Raw genomic sequence first — 23,116 nt, forward strand, 5'->3', positions numbered from 1 at the left:
CAAAATGCAAGAATAGATGACACCACTCACTAAATACACAACAATCCCATATAAGGATGTGTATTTGTTCGAATACATCCAAAACAAAGTAGAAAGTAATTCAATGAAAAACATTTTTCCATCATCTAATTGTAGAACCTCAGCCAGACTGTAGAAATGAGCAGACAAGTCAGTCACAGAGTCCTGGAGAACTCAGCCAGCTAGACGCCTCCCTCTACTGGCCATTCTACAGCTGAGTCAGTGCTGTGCTGGCCAATCAGATGACAGAACCCTCCTACCACGTGATTCCAGTTCTCCTTTACCTGAAATGACCTTTTCATAGGCAGGCAAACACCTTGGCAGTAGAGCAGTGGTACCAAGTGCCACATGAGGATATCGAGAAGAGAAACAGAGTACTGTATGTACTGTGGTTGTCCTGCATATTCAGTTACCTGATGACTATAAGCTGACCCGCATACCAAGTGATGTGCTGGCGGTCTGTCCAGGGTTTTTCTTGCCTTGTGCCCAGGGCTCCTGGGATAATCTCCACCATGTCACCCTGAACTGAATTAAGTCATTTTGAGAAAATATACTGTATATGTGATATCTGGGTTAAATTGGAGGTCACTTTTAAATCAAATTTTGTGAGGCAAAGTGCTACTCTTTACTGAGAGGCAAACAAGGTAAACATGTTGCTATAATTAATATAATGTGTTCATAAAATTATTGACCTTCTCATACTATTTATTTTTTAAATGACTGCTCTTGGATTATGTTATTTCTTTTTTTTTCCTCCAGGTGAATTTGATTTTCCTGCTGAATATCATGCGGGTCCTTATAACCAAGATGAAGCTGACCCATCGGGCAGAGTCTTACACCTACATGAAACTTGTGCGCGCCACCCTCATCCTCATACCCTTGTTGGGCATTCAGTTTTTGCTGGTTCCTTGGACACCCAAAGGCCGGTTGGTGGCAGAAATCCATGAATTCATCACAAGCATATTTTTACACTACCAGGTAGTCCAATAAATTATGAGGTACCTGTTACAGGCTCTTATGAAATGGAGTGGGGTCTCTACCCAGGCAACTTGCCATTTTGTATTTTATAGTTAGGATTGTATTCTCAAATGTTGGACTTAAATAAGTGGTTACGAAAATGATTAAGATGGCTGGATGAGAAGGTGACTAAGACTTCCCATCCACTTTCAGCATTCATTTAAAAAAGGCTAGAGATGTATAAAAATAGGACCTACAGAAAAACACCAAGACTGTTTCAAAGGGTTGACACAATGCACTGGCACAGTCAATAAAGAAGAAAGATCATAATGAAGACTAACAGGAAAATACTGCACTCCATTTAAATAAATATAAGCTAGTAAGATCTGGGTTAGTGCCGTCTTTCAGCTTGTTTGCCACCTTACATTCAATTACTGTATGCTGGCACTGGCTCCAGCTCACCACAACCCAGAACTGGACAAAGATAGCTGAATGCATTATGTTTGCCTAATTTAACTTGCAATACGACTTACCGATAAGATACTGAGCAACTGTATCATCTTTAGTTTTGTCAAAAAAGACAAACACTTATGACTTATCGAAATCCCCTTAACTGAAATTCCATTCCACACAATTTTCCTTGATTTCCACCTCTACTCCACAGTTAAAAATTAGATTGTGATTAAAGTACGCATTGCAGAGTTTCATTTAAAGGGATTTACAGACATTTCGGTCACAGCTTGTTGAAATGACAGCACTTTCTCTACACGGTCCCCCCATTTCAGAGCACCAAAATGTTTGGGACGACTGGTGATTTCTCAGGTGGGTTTCATTGCTTCATCAGATACCTCAGCTTGCTTCTACCCTTTGGAGTCTGCAGTCGCCATTGTTCAACATGAGGACAAGAGCTGTGCCAGTGAAAGACAAATAAGCCATTATGAGCCTGAGAAACAAGATTAAAAACAATGGAGACAAACCTTAGGATGAGTGAAATCAACTGTCTGGAATATCATGAAGAAGAAAGATCACTCTGGGGAGCTCAGTAATCACAAATAGACTGGTGAGCCAAGGAAGACCTTCACTGCTGAAGAATCCTCACTACGGTCCACAAAAAGCCCCCAATGCCTGTCTGATGGATCAGAAATAGTCTTCAGGGGGTAGATGTGGATGTGTCAGAGATGACTGTCAGCAGAAGACTTCATGAACAGAAACACAGAGGCCACACTGCAAGACGCAGACCATAAAAACAGGATGTCCAGATTACAGTTTGTGCCGGAGGACTTGAAAGAGCCTGTTGAATTCTGGGAAAGGGCCTTGTGGGCAGATGTGACAATGATGAACCTGATCAGAGTGATGGTGAGAGCAAAGTGTGGAGACCAAAAGGAACTGCCGGAGATCCAAAGCAGACCACCTTATCTGTTAGACATGGTGATGGGGGTGTCATCACTTGGGCATGTATGGCTGCCACAGAGACTGGCACACTTCTCTTCATTGATGATGGAACTGCTGACAGTAGTGGCACAATGAATTCTGAGGTGTAGAGAAATATCTGATCTGCTCAAATTCAGTAAATGTCTCCAAACTCACTGGATGGCACTTCATCCTAAAACAAGATAATGAGACCAAACACACTGCTGAGGCAGCACAGGAGTTTACCAAAGCTAAAAAATGGAAAATTCATGAATGGCCAAACCAGTCACCTGATTTAAATCCAATTGATCAGGCCTTCCACATGCTGAAGAGAAAACATAAGGGGACAAGATCCCAAAATGAGCAGCTGCTGAAGATGACTGCATTAGAAGGTTGGCAGAGCATCACCAGAGAAGATCCTCAACACCTGCTGATGTCTATGATATGTGACACAGTCCTAATTTAATAGACCTGTCATTGCTATGTCCAAACATTATGGTGGCCTGAAATGAAGGGAACCGTGTAGAAAAAGTACAACAGAAATGTATGGCAATCCCCATAAATGAAAGTCTGCAATGTGCACTTTGTGAATGTGAATTTTCTGATTTGAAATTTTAAACTGTGGAGCAGGGGGGGGGGCATCAAGCAAAAATGTGTGCAATATGATATGAAGGAGATTATGGAGGGAACTGTACATATATATATATACTGTGTGTGTACATATTATGGGGTGCCAAACAGGCAAATACATTGATTTTCTGAATATATAAAGTCAAAACTTGAATATATAAAGTCAGCGTCGGTATATATAAAGTCAAAACCTGTTTCTGAATATATAAAGTCAGCACTGGAATATATAAAGTCAAAACTTGAATATATAAAGTCAGCGTTGGAATATATAAAGTCAGCGCTGGAATATATAAAGTCAGCGTCGGAATATATAAAGTCATTCCCGAATATATAAAGTTAAACCTTAAATATATAAAGTCAAAAACTGAGTATATAAAGTCAGCATTGGAATATCCATCCATTTCCCAACCCGTTGAATCCGACCACAGGGTCACGGGGGTCTGCTGGAGCCAATCCCAGCCAACACTGGGCGCAAGGCAGGAACCAATCCTGGGCAGGGCACATGCATCATTTTCAAAACATTAACCGAACAGTGTTTTTTTAAGTTATTTTTCAGAATACGTTTTTGTTAACTTAGTTCAGTTTTTTTAGTTTACTAAAAATGTGCCTGAGTTGCTTCAATCAATATATTTTGACTTTGACTTTATATATTCAGGAATGACTTTATATACTCCGACGCTGACTTTATATATTCAGGTTTTGACTTTATATATTCGGGAATGACTTTATATATTCCAGCGCTGACTTTATATATTCAAGTTTTGACTTTATAAATTCCGACACCGACTTTATATATGCAGAAAATCAATGTATTTGCCTGTTTGGCACCCCATAATATATATATATATATATATATATATATATATATATATATATATATATATATATATATATATATATATATATATATATATATATACAGTGACACCTTGAGATACGAGTTTAATTCGTTCCATGACCAAGCTCTTAAGTCAAAATACTCTTATCTCAATTCAGTTTTACCCATTGAATGAATTGAAATGCCATTAATCCGTTCCAGACCCCCAAAAAACACTGCAATTTTTTTCTTACATGTTTTTAAATAAGAAACATGTACTTATAAATAACAAATATTGTATAAAAACACAATACAATAGAACGTACTGCAATAAACTGGTTTTGTTAAGTAGAGTATAGTATAATGTACAGCATTTACCTTGGAGATCAGACGAGTTGAAGATGCTATCGGAAAGGCTGAACTGAATAACTGAATTCACTGATTTTTGCCCTTTTCGCCGCACCTTCCTCACTTTCATCTGCCGGAGTTTTCGATAAAAACCTGTCCAATGAGGTCTGTTTCATCCTCTCTTTCAGAATGTTTCTAAAATGCGTTAGGAAAGTGTCATTAAATGCAGCTGCTGCACGATCAGTTGTAACTTTTTCAGGATGCTTCTTTTCAATAAAGTTAGGCGTTAAGCAAGTGTCATTAAATAGCCCTGCTGCACTATCTGTTGCAATTTTTTTCAGGGTTATCTCTTAAATAAACTCAAGTGTTAGGCAAGCGCCTTTAAATAGCTCCGCTGCACGATCAGTTGCAACTTTTTCAGGGTGTTTCTTTTCTTTAAAGTTTGAAACTTTTTCCCGAATTGCAAACACTTCCTTTATCTCACTTTATGAGGTAACGTCCTCCGCCACTGCCTCCTCCTGCAATACCGATCACCTGCAAAACCTCCGTATGTTGCCACGTCTGTAGTTCTGTCAACTCCTCCGTCGTCAGTTCCTCCCAATGTGCGGCGACAAGCACTTTGATGGCTCGTATTTCGAATTTTGGCTCGTAACTCAAGGCAAAAATCGACCTAGTGACGGCTCATGTCTCAAAATACTCGTACGTTGGGGCACTCGTATCTCAAGGTACTACTGTGTATATATATATATATATATATATATATATATATATATATATATATATATATATATATATCTATACTAATAAACGGCAAAGCCCTCACTGACTCACTCACTGACTGACTGACTCATCACTAATTCTCCAACTTCCCGTGTAGGTAGAAGGCTGAAATTTGATAGGGTTATTCCTTACAGCTTACTTACAAAAGTTGGGCAGGTTTCATTTTGAAATTCTACGCGTAATGGTCATAACTGGAAGCTGTTTTTCTCCATTTACTGTAATGGAGATGAGCTTGAAACCCGTGGGGGCGGAGTTTTGTGTGACATCATCACGCCTCCCACGTAATCACGCAGTACGTAGAAAACCAGGAAAGGGCCCAAAAAGCGCTTAAGAAAACATGTATTATATAATTGAGAAGGCAGCGAAACAATAAGAAGCGAGCGAGTGACATATACAACCATATTCATGAGTTCTGCTACTTCGGAAACAAAGCACGATGTAAACCTACACTTTAAATTAAGTTCATAGACAGGCTGGCGCTGGCGTTTGTAATTTAGTGCCTGCCCATATAAGGCCGTCCGTCAGCGGCAATCCAATAGCAAACTGCCACGGGTAAATATTCACGGGTGAAGGACTGTGCTTATGGAGAGGAAGATGAGATGGTCAGGGTGGTGTTTGACACAAACTCAGCGAAACTGCGAGAGAAAGTTTTAAGTGCCAGGACTAAGGTAACATTAAATACAGCCAAGGACATAGCACCAGATGGCACCAGCACAGCTGGGAACCTTCGATGCATGTACACCGAGCGGCTCACTTGAACTGACGCAGTGCACAGATAAAAAGCAACAGTTGCAAAGAGCGCTGAACAAAAACCGAATTACACAATTGAAAAGGCAGCAAAAAAATATGAAGCGTCTGATACATACAAGCATATTCATAAATGCAGCTACTGTGGAAACAAAGCACACGGTGGAAAAAGTCAATGTCCCGCTAAAGGAAGACAGTGTAAAAAAACCGTGCATGCAGTGTGTCGGGTCTCAGATAAAGAAGAAGACGAGCTGTTTATTGATGCAGTAAGAAACGAATCGATGAATGAAACCTGTCATCTTTACAACGATTGACAAACACGGAATGTAACTTGAACACAACACATCCTACAAATACGAACCTGATTGAAAGAAATAATGATAATCAAATCCTTGATGACAGCAACACTCAGTAACACTCACAAAACAAATACTGTATATTGACAGTCATGTTACGTTATTTTTAAAATGTTCCCTTTTCTTTTTCATAGCTTCTTTAACACACTACGTCTCCGCTGCGATACGCGGGTATATATATATGTATATATATACCCCGATATACATACTCGAATAATGGATACTTTATTCGCCATCAATGACTGTTTTGGTAAAGCCATACACAGTGTATTCATTAGATGAACGGTAAAAAAGTAAGAGCGAGGGGAGGATGACTTATTGAGGCATGCAAGCAAAACCACAATAGCACGCGGGCTCGATGTACGAAAAAATATATCTTTTCAAGTTCTATTTACTCCATATGTGTCAAACTCAAGGCCCACAGGCAACATCCGGCCCAACGTGTAATTATATCCGCCCGAGATCATTTTATATACTGTATTATTGTTATTAATGGCCCGGGGATATGAAGCGCTGGTAACACAATAAACTACAGATCCCATAATGCAGCGCTTCAGCTGCCTTGCCAACACTTACGCGTCCCCCCGTCTCTTCAGTCGTTTCCTTACTTTGCGAAGGAAGCAGCTTTCTCAGAGCTTCTGCACTGTTTTATAAACGAACGATATATAAGAAAGTCCTTTTTCCTTGCTTCGCCAACGAAGCAGCCTTTTATTTAATCCACGGGTTCTCCGCTCTTTCATTGTTCATGTATTACGATTGTTATAGTTATTGTGTAGGTTTTATTTAATCCACGGGTTCTCTTCTGTGTTCACTGCGGTGTCTTCTTTCGTTTACGACCTTCGCCAAGGAAACAGAAACTTACAACCACCGAAACTTTGTAACGGCACAAGACTTCAGGTCACATCTCTACAAAACAACCTAATTGAAGCAACTATATTTACTGGCAGTGCTTCAGGTGACACAGTTTTTATTCCTCGCATCCCCGTTATACCATCTAATCTCCCATTTCAATTCAAACGCGTTCAATTTCCAGTAAGGCTCTGCTTCGCAATGACAATTAATAAGTCTCAGGGACAAACACTACAAAAGGTTGGCATTGATTTGAGGCGGATTGCTTTTCACATGGCCAACTGTATGTTGCATGCTCAAGAGTGAGCTCAGCACACAGCTTAGTCATATTACAACCAGAGGGCCGAACTGACAACGTGGTATACAGAGAGATCCTTAACAATTAATTTTTTACATATTTTCGTTCAGTCTAAAAATGTTTACTTTTTTATTAATAAAAATATTCAGACAGTATTTCACCGCTGCGAAGCGCGGGTATTTTGCTAGTATAATATATATATATATATACTGTGTGTATATATATATACATATATATACACATATATATACACAATGTATATATTGTATATATATTATAATAAAAAATACTGGGACAAAACAACAGTTTTTAGCCTGGGATGAGACGTGACTTTTTCAGAGAGATACTTTCACATTTCGCAAGACGAGACTTTGTGCCAAGAGATTTAACCACGCCCGGGGCCGGAAATAAAAGGCAAAGAGTAGACGACAAAGTAGAACATTGTAGAGAATTCAGAAACGTTGCTATACACATGCAGAGCAGGTCAGAGATAATGAAAGTACTAAAATTCGAAAGTCTCAAAAAAATTATAGTAAAGAATGCATTAACGCAAACGAATGGAAATTATTACTCGGTGAAATAACAGAACAGTGAAAAGAGATCAAATATATTGTTTGGATTTAAACTTTAAGTCGGAGACTTGTAGATTGTCTAATTTGTGTTGCCATCAGGGAAAAGTAGTGTTTCTTCCCAATGAAGAGCCCTATCCTCGAGAATTAAAAGATTTTGATGTTTGGTGAAAGTGAAATCCACAAACACGAGCGGCAGAGACGTGAACAGGCTGGCGCATAGCACGGGCCCGGAGGTTGGCGAGCAGGTTGTGAAGCCCTCTAGTGAAAATAAGTGTTGATCAAGTCAATGTATTTCTCAGTAAATATATTTACACATAATTCGTAACTTATTTCTTTTGATTTTTTTCTGTGTGTGGATTACTTGGGTTGTTACTGACATCTGGTGAATGTTTCATGTTAATAGCCACATTAGAAATATATTTATTGAGAAAAACATTGACACGCTCAATACTTATTTTCCCCGCTGTATATATATCTCACATATACACACATATGTATATATGCACATTCATAAATAACATTTTGCAGGAAGAAAGAAGATAACATCTAATCAAGAAAAAGAAGTACATTCTCTTATCACATTTTCACACATTGGTCTGAATGTCTAGCTCTCATCAGATTTGTTTTTATGTTCGTATTTTCAAATTCTTCCTTATTTGAAATTCACATAAAGTATAATACACACGGGTAGAGTTTAATGATTAATTGGTGTCTATATCAATATTTCCTTTTTATTTTCAATACAGTGCTTTTCCCGTGTATCTACTTTGCTCAATGCTTAAGATATGATAAGGGTTTAAATGTGTAGCTAGATATTTTGGACTATAGGAGGCATCAGTGTGCCCCAAACACCAGTCACAAGTGCCATGAATACAGTCTCAGGCATCCCGGTACCTTAGCAGGCTTTTTAAAGTGTGTTCAGCCCAGTATAACATAGACAAAAACTTTCCAGTCTCCTTCCACTTTTCTTTTGTGAGCGCTGTCCTCTTCCTCCCGACTCTGACTCACAGTGTGAGGTGAAATGCCACCCTTTAAGTTGTACTCAGGAGTACCTCCAAGTACCATGGCATTGCATGACGGAAGCACTTCTGGTTACCACTCAATGACCCCGACAGGGCTGCTACAAGTCCCAGGCAACCCTACAGTTGTCCAAACCGGGACCAAATCTGAGGAGCACTCTCACCTCTCGAACTGAGGTCTGAACTGTTCCTGATACAGTGCCTTCCCCAGTCTATCCATGATTATGCTTTCACCCTGACTTGGATAAGAATTGGGAACCATCTCAGCTGGGTGGCACCAGCATCCTCCTTGCTCTTCCATTACATCTTCCCGGCAGGGCAAGAACTCACCCTCCATCCCAGAAGCGATCCCAGTCCATCCTTTATGGCACTTACAACAGATGCAGTATGAAAGGCACTATTTAATCAGATAGATATTTAAATTTTAAAGAAAACCTTACAATTATATAATAATAATACAGTGCATTTATATAGCACCTTTCCCATGCTCTATATTTTCTTACATGGAAATGATGATGGGTTTTTCCATTTTTTAACAGAACATGTAATATTTATAATTTCTCATGTTTCTTATAATTCTTCAAGCTAATCTGTCATTTTAATTAATAAGCAAATTCCACTTTTAGTCAGATATACAGATAGATATAATACAGTATATGAATGGCACCTTTGCTATATTGTAAGCCACAGTTTCACATATAATCAGTCAAGATTCTTTGCCAGTCAATATTAGACATATATAAACAAAAGACCAGTGTGTGCGTGCGTGTGTGTGCGTGTGCGTGCGTGTGCGTGTGTGTGCGTGCGTGTGCGCGTGTGCGTGCGTGTGTGTGCGCGTGTGCGTGTGTGTGTGTGTGTGGGGCAGTCTGCTCTGCTCACGCTCAACCACAGCCACTAGATGGCACATGCATGCACTTTTACATTTTTCAGTGCTTGCATGCACCTCAGTTCTCATTACGAAAGACGTGTGTGTGTGTGTGTGTGTGGAGCAATCCACTCTGCTCACACTCAACCACAGCCACAGGAGTTGGTATGAATTCTGCAAAAGACATAGGAGCATAATTTATACAAGTGTGACTTGCACTTGGTGAGATGGCGCATGCCTGCACTTTAAAATTCTTTCGTCACTCGCATGCCCCTCACTTCTCATTCAGACTCAGCTTTGTGGTTCATGCACGTTGTACGTTCACACATCGAGCTACCATACGTTTGCCTGAGAACAGTTCCAGCCTGTCCCGCTCAATTTGTGCCATGGCTTCACTCGACTACACGTCCATTTTGGACAAGATACCACCTGTCTCGACCCACTTAGCTGACGCCAATACTGTAAACCTTACTTGTGAGTCTTCAGGTTGTTTTTTGTCCCAAATAACACACACAGCTAGTTTTTTTTTTTCTTATTTAAATGTTAAATTTGATAGTAATCAGTTAATCATAAATTCTGTCATCCTGTTTTTACATACAATGCTGTTGTCTATATTTCCACAGGGTCTTTTGGTGGCCACAATATTCTGCTTCTGTAATGGCGAGGTGAGTATTTATTTATTTATTTCTATTTTTAAACCACTGAAGAGATGGAGGAGAGAGAGAACTTAGGTGAATAAAGCTGGTGAGCGTTTTGAGCTGAATGGCCTGTTTTCAACAAAACTGTTCTAATGATGCGTTTACTGTATCATAAATGACTCATACAGTATCCTGTAGTTATCACATGTAACTACCCCGAGTATTTGACAAAAGTAAAAAGAACACTTCATTCTAGTAAACCAAAAGCTAACGACATCAAGTGCAGCTGCTAAACAAGTTTTTCTCCATGTAAAACTGGACATCCTGTTGGGTGTGGAGGGTAGTTTTAATTTCTTTTAGTGTTTTGACCCCAGGACGATTCATAGCTGGCATCCCCTACATGGGAAGAGTACACATTCTTCCCATTTTTAATTTTCCTCCCTCAGCCCGAAGTGATACTGACTGGTGTATCTAAAAGGGTTTAGGTGGGCTTCTGTCAATCAGCTATACAATATCGAGTCTGCTCAGCCCAGTTCTGTGCCACTGGGCAGCACTGGCTATAAGGTAGGAACCATCCCTGCATGGAGTACCAGGCCATTACAAGCAGCACTGACACCTACACAGGGCCAAAAAACAGACATCAGTTAACCTAACAGGCGTAGGGATGTGGGAGGCAAAACAAAAATGTGAGGAGAAGTGCTAAGCACTACACCACCACCAATCATTGAGTCAGTCTTTAATTTTTAAAGGATGCAAGTGCTTCACAAAGCAAGTAAGAATGCAGTGCAGTACCAAATCTACAAACTGATCCATATAATAAAGTCCCCATGGCAAATGTAAATAACAACAAAAAATGCCCCCCTGACAGACATGATTAGTCTACCTGTATTACCTGCAGCCATAACACATGCACTTCAGAAGAGGTCACCCACCTGAAGCTAAGAAAGTTCGGGCACCGCCAGCACTTGGATGAGAGATGATCTAGGAACAGCTCTAGTCGCTGCTGGAAGAGGTGTTTGTAAGGCCAGGATGGGGTCCTTACCCTGCAGTCTGAATATGGGTGCCAATGTCCCAGTGCAGTGCTCTGAATAAGGCACCCTCCTTGGATGAGACGTAAAACTGAGGTCCTGGCTCTCTGTGGTCATTAAAAACCTCTGGGCATCTTTTCAAAAGAGCAGAGTGCATCTTGATGTCCGGGCTAAATTGCCCACTGCAGCCTTGTAATTCTGGCCCCGTAATCATCCCCTGTCTCTAACTGGTTAATGTATGGTGAGTGTACTGATGCCAAAATGGCTGCCGTTGCAACATCCAGCTGCATGCTACACATTGGTGGTGGCTGAAGTGGTTCCCCTTTGTCTAAGCACTTTGAGCAGTGAGAAAAGTGATATATAAATGGAATTAATTGAACTGATACCTTGAGTAACACTTTACCCAACTATTACTCATTTACTTCTATGCAACAAGATCTTAACAAACACTTCCTTGGGTCTTCATTAACGTTTACAAAGCATCAGTAAAATGTTTATTCATCTCTGCACTGTGACCTACTAACTGCCTACCCTGGGAGTTTCCTGGGACCCCAAGTTGGCAGCAGACCCTCCCCAGTTGCATTCTCTCATCTCTGAAACACAGTCAGACTCCGTCCTCGTCTTTCCCTTTGTGATGCTGAAAAGCTGGCTCATGCCTTTGTCTCCTCCAGGCTGGATTATTGTAATGCACTCCTCATCGGGATATCCGACAAGAGCCTCCAAAAGCTCCACCAAATTCAAAATGGTGCTGCAAGGATCCTGATGAGGGTGCAGAAATATGAGCGTATGTCACCAATCCTTCGGTCACTTCATTGGCTCCCTATTCACCTCCGTATCGAATACAAACTCTGTTTGCTCTCTCATCAGTGTATTCATGGAAATGCTCCACAATACCGTAAGGAACTCCTTATATTATAATGATTACCTCTCGTCTGAAGAAGGGGCCCTGAGATTGTAATCTCTTTAGTTAGCAAATAAAATGGGGGCAATTTACTTGACTTGTCACTACATCCATAATGGCTAACACGGTACAACACCCTAGTACTACAATCTACTACAAGAATCCTCCATTTTGCAAATACCTACCGCCTTCGCCCCCCTATGATGGGTGACTGAGCCTTTGTAGTCGCTGCTCCACAGCTCTGGAACGCCCTACCAGAGAACTTGAGAGCACAGCAGATTGTGGGCCGTTTTAAAAAACAGCTAAAGACTTTTCTAGTTAGGAAAGCTTATTAACAAGAACGCCATTATTTATTGTTGTTTTATCTCTGTTTTTATCGTGTTTTCATCCATCCATCCATTATCCAACCCGTTATATCTTAACTACAGGGTCACAGAGGTCTGCTGGAGCCAATCCCAGCCAACACAGGGCACAAGGCAGGAAACAAACCCCGCGCAGGGCACCGGACCACACTAGGGACAATTTCGAATCGCCAATGCACCTAACCTGCATGTCTTGGAACTGTGGGAGGAACCCCACGCAGACACGGGGAGAACATGCAAACTCCACGCAGGGAGGACCCAGGAAGTGAACCCAGATCTCCTAACTGCGAGGCAGCAGCGCTACCCACTGCGCCACCGTGCCTCCCCTTATCTTGTTTTTGTCTTTGTTAAAATAGCACTTTGAGATTTAAAGGTGGCATGGTGGCACAGTGGTTAGCGCTGCTGTCTCACAGTAAGGAGACCTGGGTTTACTTCCTGGGTCCTCCCTGCATGGAGTTTGCATGTTCTCTCCGTGTCTGTGTGGGTTTCCTCCCACAGTCAAAAGACATGCAGGTTAGGTGGATTGGCGATTCTAAATTGTCCCTAGTGTGTGCTTGATGTCCTGGCGTCCTGCCCGGGGATTTGTTCCTGCCTTGTGCCCTGTGCTGGCTGGGATGGGCTCAAGCAGACCCCCGTGACCCTGTATTAGGATATAGCGGGTTGGAAGATGACTAACTTTGAGATTAACTACTAATGTAAAGTGCCTCATAAATAAAATGAATTATTATTATTATTAGTTGAGAATGCCTGACTCTGACTGACTTCATTTCTCGTTACCCACAGGTTGTGGCAGTGATCAAGCGCGTGTGGATGCAGTACAAGTTTCAATGTGGCGGCAGGCTTGGGGTCAGTGAGCTGCACTCTAATTGCAACACCAGCTCCACCGTGGAAGACATAAGGACAGGACTGACAAATGGGAAAAGCAGCGAAGTGTGCAGTGCAGGAGGGGTGGACGACTCGGCCAAACCAGCCAACATGATCACCCGCGTTTAACAGATCAATGTGTTTGAATGCATGCCCACTGTGAACGTGCTCTACTTGACCCCATGAGGGTGTTTTGGGAGAGGTTTTTTTTTTCCAATTGTGATTTAACTGGAAGATTCCAACAGGCCAATAGAAAGGATAGGAGCAAAGGAATTAAAAGGAATTCAGAAAATCACAAAAGAATTGGAAGTCTGGCATGCTTAAAGTGCCATCCCTGTCTTAATGCTGTTTTACCAAGCGTACCAATGGAGTGGCTGCATTAAACCAATAAAAGGTGGACCAGTTAAAGACATTGCTACGGAAATGTAACACTCACATGGCGTTCCAGGTGACAACGAATCACTCAGGATTTGTTTTTTTTATTTTATATAGTGCCTTTCATCACATCACATTCTTTAATCATATATAGTACTTATCATCACAAAGCATATTATAAAGAGCAATTTTTTTGTTGTAGAGGACAAAGTGTGTACCATTACATGTACCATTAGGGGGCGCTATAATAGAAAACAATGGCATCAATGTCACAAACTAATACAGAAGGTATGGATTATGGGTAACCTAAGTAAACTGAACTTTCAAATTAGCAGCACAATAGGCGTCTACAGGAAAGGTGTCTGGAGGCACAGTTCACTATTTATTTATTTTTTTTGGAGAAAGTAAACAGCACAAAATGCCTAGAAACAAATGGAGAAAGAGTTTTTGGAAAGGTGTACGAGGTGTGGCAGAAAAGTAATGAGACTGATTTTTTATTTAGCAAAGTTTTTATTTTTTTCAAACATCAATGTTATTCCCTTCAAAGTAGTTCCCTTGGGCAGCGACACACCGATGGAGACGTTGTTCCCACTGTTGGTAGCAGCGCTGGAAGTCTTCAACCGGTATTGTCTTCAGCATGTCCGTCACACTCTTTTGGATGTTTTCTAAAGTCCCGAAATGACGTCTTTTGAGGACATTTTTCAGTTTAGGAAAAAGGAAAAAGTCACACGGACTGAGGTCAGGTGAATAATGGGGCTGAGGAACCACAGGAATGCCTTTTGAGGTCAAAAATTCTGTTATGGAGAGGGCAGTTTTTCGGCACCATTTTGGCACAGACCTTTCGCATGTGCAAATGTTCAGTCAAAATTTGATGAACGGTAAAGTTGTTCAAATTTAATTGTTCACTCAACATTCTTAATGTTAAACGACGGTCTGATCTCACAAGAGTGTTCACACAATCGATGTTTTCATTGGTTTTTGAAGTTGAAGTGCTCCCTGAACGGTGTTCATCTTCAACGTGTTTTCTGCCTTCCAAAAATGATTTGTACCAGCGAAAAACTTGAGCTCGGGATAAAGAATGTTCCCCATAGGCCTGTTTTAACTTTTCAAACGTCACACTTGCCGTTTAATGGCACAACGTGGCTCCAAATTCCGCTGTTCCATTTTCCAACCAAAAACACGACTTCGCTAATAGCAGTCACAAAAATCACGTAGTTAACGGAAGGAGTTGAAACTCGCACTGAGCTATGGGAGGGTACTGATACACGTGCTCTATCAAGGACAACAGCGCAGCGTTGCCAGATCGCTTGCAGTGTTGCCAGTCTCATCACTTTTCTGCCACACCTCGTAGATAACAAAAGAAAGAGTAAAGTATGGGGAGGTTGGAGTAAGGAATACGAACAAATTACGAAGGTAGGTACAAATTGAAAAGAAGGCTGTAAAGAAGTAAGAGACTATAGAATAAATGTTTGAACTGGAATGTGCAAAGAAAAAGAAGAAGCAAGCAAAGGTAAATAATTAGTGAATGGCCACTGCAGATAATAAAAGTAATAAAAGGAAGATGATAAGATGACTAAATTGTAATATGGGATGATGGGAAAACTCAGTGAAATCAAATGTACTGTAGGTTGGGTATGGGCGTCAGATCTAAAGGGGAAGCCAGAAAAAAGAAAGTAAATGAAGTGAAAGACGACCAGATTACAGATATGAAGTCTTATGTAATGGTGTTTAGACAAGCAAGAAGTATAAAAAATAAATAATTCCATACATAAATAAATATCATTGCCCGTTTGTCCAGCTCAGTGACTAGCGTGCTTCTTCTTCATGGGACACTGCATGCCTTTCCAAAGGTTTTTCCATTTTTTCCCTACAAGGGTTTTTTCTTGGGAGTTTTTCCTTGTCTTCTTAGAGTAGGGGTCCTCAGTCAAAGTCCTGGAGGGCCGCAATGGCTGCAGGTTTTTGTTCTAACCCGGTAACTTGCATGCCAATAATTTAATTTCGTGGCTTGTTCGTGCTTTAACTCTGCTATGTCAGCTGATTCTCATATCCTAGATTTTCTTCCCCTTTCTAAGGATATCATCCAAATGATTTGAAGGCTAAATTGGAGGAGTAATTCTCAGTCCTTCACTTTTTTCTCTTCATTGTCCTTCCAACTATTTAATTAAACCCAATAGTGCAAAATAAATACACACAGGTGTAAACGGTAGCAAGCTAAATAGAGAAATGCTGGTCTCTTTTGTCATTTGCATGTTATTGCTAATTAGGAGCAATTAAAAACCAAGAGTACAGCTGTTTAAGACTAAAATAAGCAATAAGGGTTCAAAATCTTAACGAGCGAGACCACCAAAGTGAAGCAGAAGTGTTACTCGAGCAATAAGTGCTTCTTATTAAGCAATTGGGTTGGAGCAAAAGCCACTGCGGCCCTCCAGGACTGTGATTGAGGACCCCTGTCTTAGAGAGTCAAGGCTGGGGGGCTGTCAAGAGGCAGGGCCTGTTAAAACCCATTGCGGCACTCACTTCTTGCGTGATTTTGGGCTATACAAAAAAAAGTGTATTGTAATTGTATTGTATGCTTTCCCAGGATCCTTACCATTTTTTCTCAGACATCCTCAAAGATGTGTGGGTTTGATGAAATTCATTCTGTTACAATGAAAGGATGTCCCGGTTCCAGCCTTGCACCCGATGCTGCTGGGATAGACTGCAACATCTGACTTTGATTAAGTGGGTCTGACTGTGTTAAGCCACGTTACGTAAGGCCTAGCTGCCTGGTGGAGGGCACCATCTATGGATCTACTAGGATAAGAGTTGTTGGACGAGTTTTGCACTTGACTCAGGTAATGAGTAGTCTTCGGCTGGCCTTTGAAGGATATGTAAGCCCCCAGTCGTGTTGGGTTTGCTAGAGTTTAGAGAAGGTAAAGAAGAAGGATTTTCCAAAGTCATTTGCAGGCCATGCAAACTTCCCATGCAGTATAGACCCTGTCCCCTTTTACTTTAAGCAGTTTACTGATTTCTTTGTGATTATTTTTTCTACCCTATCAGATTTTAAATGCTGTTCTACTATAACTCAATAAACATCACCTATCTTGACACCATTTTTTTCCATGTCCTTGCTTGAAGTTGTCATCTATCCACAAGGATCTCTCAAGGGTCCACTGCTCTTTTCGATCTCCATGCTTCCATTAGGTTGTACCGTTCTCAGAACCGGCACGATTATAATACACGCTGCCCTATTTGAGAGGCAGCAAAAAGAAAAAGAAAACAAATAATCCGGGGCGCGAGTGACCAACACTACTTTCCTACTTCACCACTTCAATTATAGAGATACACCAGAGAAAGCAGGATCAAGCAGAAATGATTATTGGCAGACAATATATAGGATCACTGTAACAACAAAAAACCTTATATACATAATATCGCGCTGCAGCACTTTCCTTCACCACACAAATCATAACACCAACACTTGAAAACATACATTACTAATGAAGACTTGAACAAATGGAAACACAACAAAAAAAAAACAATGGATTTATATAGTCTTTTAAATCTTATCTGTACGGCGCATTGAGCTCAGTCTGTAGTGGGGAATGAGAAGCCAACCATATCTGTTGTTCCGGGAAACGTTCTGATTAACAGTTCCTTGTGCTGGCCCGTCAAGTCCTCTCCCGTATTCCTTCCTCCTGAAAGAAAAAATAATTTGCTTGGAAATGAACCCGGGTTCACCTGACGATATCCAAGAGGTGTTAATCCTTTCCCTCGTGCCTTTTTCTGTTATGGCCTCCTTCTCTTCCCTTTTCTCCCGCCACCTATTTAAATTCGGATAGCTCCTCCCCGCACAGTCTGTTGGCCCTCCAAGCCAGGTGCTCCCCTCCCTCTGTGTAAAGGGCCGGCCCAAAACATAAAGGCATACCACAAAAGCAGGTATGGGAAAAGGTACAGACTTACAGGTACAGATCCATATTTCATTTGACCGTTACAAGGTTAAATTATCTCAAGGCTAACATGAGCTACCACAACTATGCTGACAACACCCAACTGTATTTAGCAATAGCGCCTGATGACCCCAACTCCCTTGGTTCACTGACCCCCAGTGTCTTACTTGTGTTTCTGAATGGATGGGTAGTAACTTTCTCAAAGTAAATAAGGAGAAAACAGAAATCTTAGGGATTGGCAAAAATAGATATAATGAGGGTATTAGAAAAAAACTTGATGCATTAGGATTAAAAGTCAAGGCAGAGGTAAAGAATTTAGGGGTAACTATTGACTGTGACCTGAATTTTAAATCACATATTAATCAGATCACTAGGACAGCATTTTTTCACTTAAGAAATACAGCAAAAGTTAGACCTCTTATAACTCCGAAAAATTAATTCACGCTTTTGTTTTTAGTCGACTAGATTGAGTTTAAATACTTGGGATCAACAGTACAGTTCCCAGTAACTGACATTTTACACTTTTGCCTGCCACTGTATATATTACCAGAGTTGATTTAATCATTACGCAAAATTAGCTTATGCTCAGGGTATCAAGGGAAGGGTGGCACCACAGACATTAACCATTGTCAGATTTACCCTGGACCATATGGTGCAAAACTGGAAGTGATGCAGCTGAATCAGGTGCCACAAAAAGGGGCTCGTAAAAAATACACACATATACGTACAGTAATAAAAATAACAATAAAATAGCAATAATAGAGGTTAATGATATAAATTAATATTGGGAATACGGCAAAATTAGAATCAGGTAACTGCCACAGGGCCCACCGAGGCTCACGTGCTTGTTCGTGTCTTGGTCATGTCTGCTGTCCCGTTCAGTCGTCCACTGTGAGTGAGTGCAGCTCACATATATCGGGGCACCAACATCTTTAAAGTGCTTAATGCCCCTAAAGGTCTTAATCCTGCCCTTAAGCAAACAACAAACCAAACACATTAAGAACTTTTGGCTTGAATAACAGCTGTTGAGCTATCAATCTATGCCAACGACGGAGGTCGTGTTTGAACGAGTACAAACAACTGATGACTCTTCTGTTTCTTGTTGGTAGACATTTATTCACATTCATTTTGTAGTACTAGGGTGTTGTACTGTACCATGTTAGCCATTATGATTACATTGCCCGAAGAAGGGGCTTGAGTTGCCTCAAAAGTTTGCATATTGTAATCTTTCTAATTAGACAATAAAATGTGTAATTTTGCTTAACTTCTCACCTTATCCATTTTCTTATAAGGCTGATCTAATTTTTGAATTTGATACAGTATCTTGATTTTAAGTCGCCTTTGAATAAACCCATCTTTGAATCATGTTAACAACATTACCGAATACCACTACTCGTCCTGACCGAGTAGCATCCACTTGCAGAGCCACAGCACCATACACACATCATTAATACAATGTTAACAAAACAATAGTTTTTCAAAGGACTAACAGATAGCCTTTTTCGTTTCTTGTACTTGAGTGCAAAGCACACTTTTGGCTCAGTTACTTTACGCATGTATACAGTGATGCGTCTGCCAACTTTGCAAAATAAACTTTACTTTATTATTGTTGTTTCAATCTAATTTAAAACAATCATAATGATAAAGAAGATAAAACAAGTACGAGGTCCCACCGAGATTTGAACTCGGATCGCTGGATTCAAAGTCCAGAGTGCTAACCATTACACCATGGGACCATGCATTACAAGGCCTTGCCACTTATATAGAAATGATTGAAGATCGTGCTTTCAATATGTTTATAAGTTAATTTTTTTTATGCATTTGATTTATTTACACATTTCTTTGAAAATCGATTGGCTCCTCTTTTTGAAATGTACACATGTAGCTTTTATTTTTGTGGGTAACTGCATGAGTATGCCTAGGGATCAGCACCGACTCTCCGGGCTCCGGATGTATGTCTTCATTTCGGTAGCATATTCACAGAATGAAAGCAACCAAAACGAATCAATCAGGCTACAATATAGAGTGTAGCGGAGCCACCAAGATGACTAACACAAACCTTCATTTAAATTTAAACGATTTACACAACAATCATTTTTCATACAGGGACGCAAATTAGCTTTTGGGGGGGGATTTTAAGGCACAATTTTCACATATTCATTCGCTTGTAATCCGATAAACTGGTGTGATACGGTGTCCCAAAAGAGAAAAGAAATGGGTTACATTAGATTTGCTCTCACCTCCAAGCCCCCCTGCCGCGATGTTTAATTACCAGATACAGAAAACCCGTGACATTTCATAAACTATTCCGCATTCGGCAAGGAGTGCGCCTGCTCACTCGTTAACTACAACTACGGGTCACTGCAAAGATCAAACAACACGTACAAAACAGGAAAGAGAAGGCGCGCTTCCCAGAAGCGCATTAGAAGTAAGGCTTTAAAGAATTGTAGTCAAGGCTATTCTGCGTTTCTAAGGAGTGATTATTCAACTCACATAAGTAGTTTATGTTCTAAAGTGTGTTTACCTACTTATCTATTACACCAGTGGTTCTCAACCAGCTTATATTCAGGGACCAATTTTCAAACTGCATATAAACTGCTGACCACCAGCCTATGTGTAATATCACAATGACATTGCATTGTATTAATTAGCTGCCAGACGGATTGTTCCTGCCTTGCACACAATGCTTTCTGGGATAGGAATCTGCATCCCCACAACCCTGCTCTGGAGATAAGATAGATAGATAGATAGATAGATAGATAGATAGATAGATAGATAGATGTGAAAGGCACTATATAATAGATAGATAGATAGATAGATAGATAGATAGATAGATAGATAGACAGATAGATTGATAGATTTGAAAGGCACTATATAATAGATAGATAGATAGATAGATAGATAGATAGATAGATAGATGTGAAAGGCACTATATAATAGATAGATAGATAGATAGATAGATAGATAGATAGATAGATAGATAGATAGATAGATAGATAGATTTATTTACACATTTCTTTGAAAATCGATTGGCTCCTCTTTTTGAAATGTACACATGTAGCTTTTATTTTTGTGGGTAACTGCATGAGTATGCCTAGGGATCAGCACCGACTCTCCGGTGAAAGGCACTATATAATAGATAGATAGATAGATAGATGTGAAAGGCACTATATAATAGATAGATAGATAGATTGATAGATAGATGTGAAAGGCACTATATAATAGATAGATAGATAGATAGATGTGAAAGGCACTATATAATAGATAGATAGATAAATAGATATATAGATAGATAGATAGATAGATAGATAGATAGATAGATAGATGTGAAAGGCACTATATAATAGATAGATAGATAAATAGATAGATAGATGTGAAAGGCACTATGTAATAGATAGATAGATAGATAGATAGATAGATAGATAGATGTGAAAGGCACTATATAATAGATAGATAGATAGATAGATGTGAAAGGCACTATATAATAGATAGATAGATAGATAGATAGATAGATAGATAGATAGATAGATAGATAGATAGATAGATAGATAGATGTGAAAGGCACTATATAATAGATAGATAGATAGATAGATGTGAAAGGCACTATATAATAGATAGATAGATAGATAGATTGATTGATAGATAGATAGATAGATAGATAGATGTGAAAGGCACTATATAATAGATAGATAGATAGATAGATAGATAGATAGATAGATAGATAGATAGATAGATAGATAGATAGATAGATAGATGTGAAAGGCACTGTATAATAGATAGAAAATAAAATAAGTCAACATTAATTAACATAGAATAAGTAAGGTTCAATGGCCAGGGTGGACAGAAAAAACAAAAAAAAAACTCCAGACGGCTGGAGAAAAAAAATAAAATCTGTAGGGATTCCAGACCATGAGACCTCCCAGTCCCCTCTGGGCATTCTACCTAACATAAATGAAACAGTCCTCTTTGTATTTATGGTTTTCATGGAAGGACCTGATGATGATGGTCACGTAGACTTCTGGCTTTCAGTCCATCAATGTTGGAGCATCATGAAGCTTTGAGTAGGTAGTGATGGCGCGGGCCGCCACCACAAAGAAACCGGAAAAAGAAACAGAAGAGAGAGTAGGGGTCAGTACGGATTTTAGAGCCACCATGAATAGTTATTATGATGAATTGAACATACAGAGTATCAGGATTAAATTAAATTGAAGTTATGAGAAGGCCATGTTAAAGTAAACTAAAGTATGACTAAAAAAGGAACACAATTAATAAGGAAACATACGTCTGACTTTGCAGTTTCAGTCCCAGTAAGGCATTTTATAGGCTTATTGCTGTTGATATAAAAGACCCCCAGTCACTTTTCTTGACAGACTTCTGCTGAATGATTTATTGGCTGAAAGTCCTCAGTGATGGTGTGTCACAGAGAGGATGTGCAGCGATGTTCTTATCGGCACTCAGTTTTGTTTTAATTCTCTCGTTTGCTACAACCTCCTGGGGGTCAGGAGTGTGTCCTATAATTAGTTTGTTGATTCGGTGTTCCTCTCTTGAAGTGATGCTCCCAGCCCAGCACACCACACTGGCCATCACAGAGGTGTAGAAGGATGTCACTTTCCACATTAAAGGATTGCTCTGCCTTTTCTTTTATAGCTCCTCTGTGTTCTAATACCAGTCCATCCTGTTATTAATGTGGACCCCAAAGTACCTGTAGGAGCAGACCACCTCTACATCCACTCCCTGAATAGTGACCAGACATAGAGGCTCTTTGGTCAATAAGCAGTTCCTTGGTGTTGCTGATGTTAAGCTTCAGACAGTTCTCAGAGTTCTCCACCTGACTCCTCTGTTCTGTCTGATGTGTCTCAGTGACTTGTATCCAAAGTCAACAAGGTAAAAATGACATCACACCGAGAGGGACGCCCCCACGCCAGGTCACTTAATAAAAGTCAATGCGCTTAAAGGCGAAATCAACTAAAGAAGCACTTGCTCGGTACCATATGCTGTAACTAAGTGAGGTATTACATAAAGAAAGGGACAAAATGTGAACAAATAAGACAGGGGAGGGCTAAAACATAACATTTTGAACCCAGAACTACATTTTAGAAATGCCAGTACCTTGCAACCCAAGTTATTATATATTCTTATCTTCTGTATACGTTTAAATACAACCAAACAAACAGAGAGATGAACAATAGGAACACTTTAATTACGAAACTGAACCAACCGCAAACGCTATTATCTTTCTCACAAACATGTCTCTCTATCGCTCATTCCACACACACACACTGTTTACTCTAAACTCCACACCCCGTTATTCATATTACACATGCGCACACAGCCATGCCCGTTACCATATAAG

At 40.1% G+C, this 23,116-nt stretch overlaps 1 protein-coding gene and 1 non-coding gene across 2 annotated transcripts in view; one reads left to right on the plus strand and one right to left on the minus strand.

Moving 5' to 3' along the window:
* Positions 1 to 14,363, plus strand: part of LOC120524949 (calcitonin gene-related peptide type 1 receptor-like) — a 115,790-nt gene extending 101,427 nt beyond the window's left edge. Inside the window, exons 11-13 of the mRNA XM_039746845.1 lie at positions 778 to 996; positions 10,290 to 10,331; positions 13,379 to 14,363. Of these exons, the coding sequence (XP_039602779.1) occupies positions 778 to 996; positions 10,290 to 10,331; positions 13,379 to 13,588 (471 nt within the window). The 3' untranslated portion in view covers positions 13,589 to 14,363. The remainder of the gene's footprint in view (positions 1 to 777; positions 997 to 10,289; positions 10,332 to 13,378) is intronic.
* Positions 14,364 to 19,427: 5,064 nt separating this feature from the next.
* On the minus strand, positions 19,428 to 19,499 carry trnaq-uug. Its single transcript has one exon. It is a non-coding gene; the product is annotated as a tRNA-Gln (tRNA).
* Between the last annotated feature and the right edge of the window lie 3,617 nt (positions 19,500 to 23,116).

Source organism: Polypterus senegalus, chromosome 3 (assembly GCF_016835505.1).
Source record: "Polypterus senegalus isolate Bchr_013 chromosome 3, ASM1683550v1, whole genome shotgun sequence".
In the NCBI taxonomy this organism is placed as follows: domain Eukaryota; kingdom Metazoa; phylum Chordata; class Cladistia; order Polypteriformes; family Polypteridae; genus Polypterus; species Polypterus senegalus.